General features: G+C 39.7%; 1 protein-coding gene across 3 annotated transcripts; it reads right to left on the bottom strand.

Annotated features, from left to right (window-relative positions):
* On the bottom strand, window positions 857-3,472 carry LOC104711005 (extensin-2-like). Of its 3 annotated transcripts, none has more exons than XM_019229811.1 (2): window positions 1,502-3,472; window positions 857-1,426 (listed from the first exon to the last, which is right to left on the bottom strand). In XM_019229811.1, exons 1-2 carry the CDS (start codon window positions 3,416-3,418, stop codon window positions 1,214-1,216), a joined length of 2,130 nt encoding a protein of 709 aa, XP_019085356.1. In that variant the 5' UTR covers window positions 3,419-3,472; the 3' UTR covers window positions 857-1,213. The 3 variants fall into 3 exon arrangements, with proteins under 3 accessions (XP_019085356.1, XP_019085357.1, XP_010425975.1); XM_019229812.1 differs by having other exon boundaries at window positions 857-1,726; window positions 1,853-3,472; XM_010427673.1 differs by having other exon boundaries at window positions 857-3,472.

Below are 4,260 nucleotides of genomic sequence, written 5' to 3'. Positions count from 1 at the left end.
CACTCGTCTTCTCTTTTTTTTGCAGTCACAATCACTTTTAAAATATTTCATATATATCCAGTATCCTTTTTTGTTAAGATTTCAATTTTGAGTGTATATGAAGCTGTAGATGAGTCTTTGTTGTTACGAAAATTTATTGAACAATTATCTCGACCGTTAATTTTTCTGTTGATCACTAGTTCTCCATCTTCCAATAAGCTGAATCTTTCCAACAATAAAAATATATTAGATAGATCTGAACGGTGAAATTTTATTATTACTTTTACCTTGATATTTTAGTACCATCTTTAATTTACAAAAAAAAAATGAAAATATAGACTTTCTATAATACGATTAGTTTTCTAATCGAAAAGCATGAGAATAGACAAAAAATATATATATATATATATATATATATATATATATAGGAGCCAATGCATCCTCATTTTCTGAAAATCCAACTTAATCACATTTTTAAACAGCTAAAAACAAACCTTACAGTTTGAATACGTACCAACGGAATGGTAACCCTCGATGAAGCAGATGGTAAAGAGAATCTCTTAAGATTACGTATTTTGTAACCTGGAGAAATGAGGCATTGAAAAAAATAATCACTCCACATTTATAAATCTGAAAAGGTAATTGAAGATGAGGTTGGACTTGGGTGCACTCTCAGCCATGGAGATGCATAGCAAGTATGTTAAGAAGCCCCAATGGTCTATGCAATATGTAGGTCAGTGAGTAGGTAGGAAAATCAAACCTCCTAAATTCGTGATGTTTCGATTATATCTACATTTCTCATTTATCTAGTTGACTTTAGATTTTCCAATTAGTATTATGCCTCGAGTTTTATAATTTGGGGGTAACACTTCCAACATTAAAGAAATTAAACTTTCCATTTATCCATTCAAATTAGGTATGCATTCCATACAAGAGGATTGGATCGATAAATTATTATCCAAAGTTATAAAGTCAAGAATACACACTACAAATTCAAATTCGCGAAGGAATTCTTCATACAGATTTCAAGCAATCTTTACACATATTAAAGAAAAAACATGAAACCATATGAAGGTTTTGTAGCCAAATTTTAATCCAAATCCAAAGAAACTTAAAAGATACAAGTAGCATCAAGAACAAAAGGAAAGAAGAAATAAAATAAAATTCAGTAGCTTAGTTTAGAATGGCATTTATTGTTTTAATAATAGGAATACGAAGATGAGGATTATGAGGTTTAATACTCAGTTTTTGGAGAAGGTGAATATGATGGAGGAGGTGGGGATTTGTACTCAACCTTTGGTGAGGGAGAGTAATAAGGTGGTGGTGGTGGGGAACTGTAGACATATGGTGGTGGAGGAGATTTGTAGTCCACCTTAGGAGAAGGTGAGTAGTACGATGGTGGTGGGGAGCTGTAGACATATGGTGGTGGTGGAGACTTGTAGTCTACCTTAGGGGATGGGGAGTAGTATGGTGGTGGTGGAGAACTGTAGACATATGGTGGTGGAGGAGATTTGTATACAACCTTAGGGGATGGGGAGTAGTATGGTGGTGGTGGAGAACTGTAGACATATGGTGGTGGAGGAGACTTGTAATCTACCTTAGGGGCTGGTGAGTAGTATGGCGGTGGTGGGGAACTGTAAACATATGGTGGTGGAGGAGATTTGTATACAACCTTAGGGGATGGGGAGTAGTATGGTGGTGGTGGAGAACTGTAGACATATGGTGGTGGAGGAGACTTGTACACAACCTTAGGGGATGGAGAATAACATGGAGGAGGTGGTGGACAAACACATACATGAGGATGTGGTGGAGACTTGTAGTACACCTTAGGAGAAGGCGAGTAGTATGGTGGTGGTGGAGACTTGTAGTGTACCTTAGGGGCTGGTGAGTAGTATGGAGGTGGTGGGGAACTGTAGATGTATGGTGGTGGTGGAGACTTGTAGTACACCTTGGGAGAAGGCGAGTAGTATGGTGGTGGTGGAGAACTATAAACATATGGCGGTGGTGGAGATTTGTAGTTTACCTTTGGGGCTGGTGAGTAGTATGGTGGTGGTGGGGACTTGTAAACATATGGTGGTGGAGGAGATTTGTATACAACCTTAGGGGATGGGGAGTAGTATGGTGGTGGTGGAGAACTGTAGACATATGGTGGTGGTGGAGACTTGTAGTACACCTTAGGAGAAGGCGAGTAGTATGGTGGTGGTGGAGAACTGTAAACATATGGTGGTGGTGGAGACTTGTAGTCTACCTTAGGGGATGGGGAGTAGTATGGTGGTGGTGGAGAACTGTAGACATATGGTGGTGGTGGAGACTTGTAGTACACCTTAGGAGAAGGCGAGTAGTATGGTGGTGGTGGAGAACTGTAAACATATGGTGGTGGTGGAGACTTGTAGTCTACCTTAGGGGATGGGGAGTAGTATGGTGGTGGTGGAGAACTGTAGACATATGGTGGTGGTGGAGACTTGTAGTACACCTTAGGAGAAGGCGAGTAGTATGGTGGTGGTGGAGAACTGTAAACATATGGTGGTGGTGGAGACTTGTAGTCTACCTTAGGGGATGGGGAGTAGTATGGTGGTGGTGGAGAACTGTAGACATATGGTGGTGGTGGAGACTTGTAGTACACCTTAGGAGAAGGCGAGTAGTATGGTGGTGGTGGAGAACTGTAAACATATGGTGGTGGTGGAGACTTGTAGTCTACCTTAGGGGATGGGGAGTAGTATGGTGGTGGTGGAGAACTGTAGACATATGGTGGTGGTGGAGACTTGTAGTCTACCTTAGGGGCTGGAGAGTAGTATGGTGGTGGTGGAGAACTGTAAACATACGGTGGTGGAGGAGATTTGTAGTCTACCTTAGGAGATGGTGAGTAGTATGGTGGTGGTGGGGAACTGTAAACATATGGTGGTGGAGGAGATTTGTACTCAACCTTAGGGGAAGGCGAGTAGTAAGGTGGTGGTGGGGAACTGTAAACATACGGTGGTGGGGGAGACTTATAGTCTACCTTAGGAGAGGGTGAGTAGTATGGTGGTGGTGGAGAACTGTAAACATATGGTGGGGGAGGAGATTTGTAGTCCACCTTAGGGGATGGTGAATAATATGGTGGTGGTGGAGAGCTATAAACATATGGTGGGGGAGGAGACTTGTATTCAACCTTGGGGGATGGTGAGTAGTATGGTGGTGGTGGTGGAGAACTGTAGACATATGGTGGAGGAGGAGATTTGTATTCAACCTTAGGCGATGGAGAGATATATGGTAGTGGTGGTAGAGAAACGTATGGTGGTGGGGAAGACTCGTATTCTACCTTAGGAGATGGGGAAGAATACGGTGGTGGTGGAGAACTATACGTGTATGGCTCATATGCAGCAACCATTGTTGCCATGATGATAACTCCTAGAGCGCAAATGAGATGGGCTGAAGGCCCCATCTTAGAAGAAGATCGCATTGTGAATATAGTTTTCTTTACCGACGCCTATGTTGGTTAGTTTCTCTTGTTTTGGTTTGTGTTGTAATGAATGGGCGCATGGGTTTTTATAGCAAAGTGCAGCTGTACTATTCCTTTTTCCCTGTCCTTCTGGACTCTTTCCAACTAAATCGTGGAAGCATGTCTACACGATACTAGTGTGAGAGACGTGCAAGAACGTTTATGGAATGTCAACGAGCAACTTTCCATTTTTCTTTTCATATTAAAGAAGAATTATATGTATCATGTTGCATCATTTCGGACAACGAGCTAGTTTCATTTTTATTTTTTACATTTTAAAGGTTCACGTCATACCATCTTTTGGGTATTTGACGCAGCTTGTTATTAATCTTCATTGATCTTATATAGTCGATGTTGTTTTCCCTAAACTATTAATACAAGATTATTTGTTCTAGGTGATATACATGCTTTATAGGCGGGTGGTGCAAAAACAAATTTCAAGGGTTGTAATATTATGTAATTGAATTATTTAGAAAAGTAATAGATTTTAGAAAGCAATTTTCTAAAAAAATATACATCTGCTATATTTTAAAATATGATATAAATGGATATTTCTTGGACGAAAAAATGAATATGCTACAGCTTTAAAATATATGTTCTTTTCTGCATGGTCATTGGATCTTGAGCATTTAAATAAACACAAATATATATTCAGCATTTGAATAAACACAGCTTTACATTGGCAACTTTGTAAAGAGATACAACTGAAGAATTTTTTTTATTAACATAAAATATGTTACGAAATATACAACCAAAAAAACGCAACTGTTACTTGCAGGCTATGATGATAAATTTATTTTCAT

This window comes from Camelina sativa, chromosome 9 (genome assembly GCF_000633955.1).
Source record: "Camelina sativa cultivar DH55 chromosome 9, Cs, whole genome shotgun sequence".
In the NCBI taxonomy this organism is placed as follows: domain Eukaryota; kingdom Viridiplantae; phylum Streptophyta; class Magnoliopsida; order Brassicales; family Brassicaceae; genus Camelina; species Camelina sativa.
Note: the sequence above shows the minus strand (reverse complement) of the source record. Positions and strands in the feature narration are given on the sequence as shown.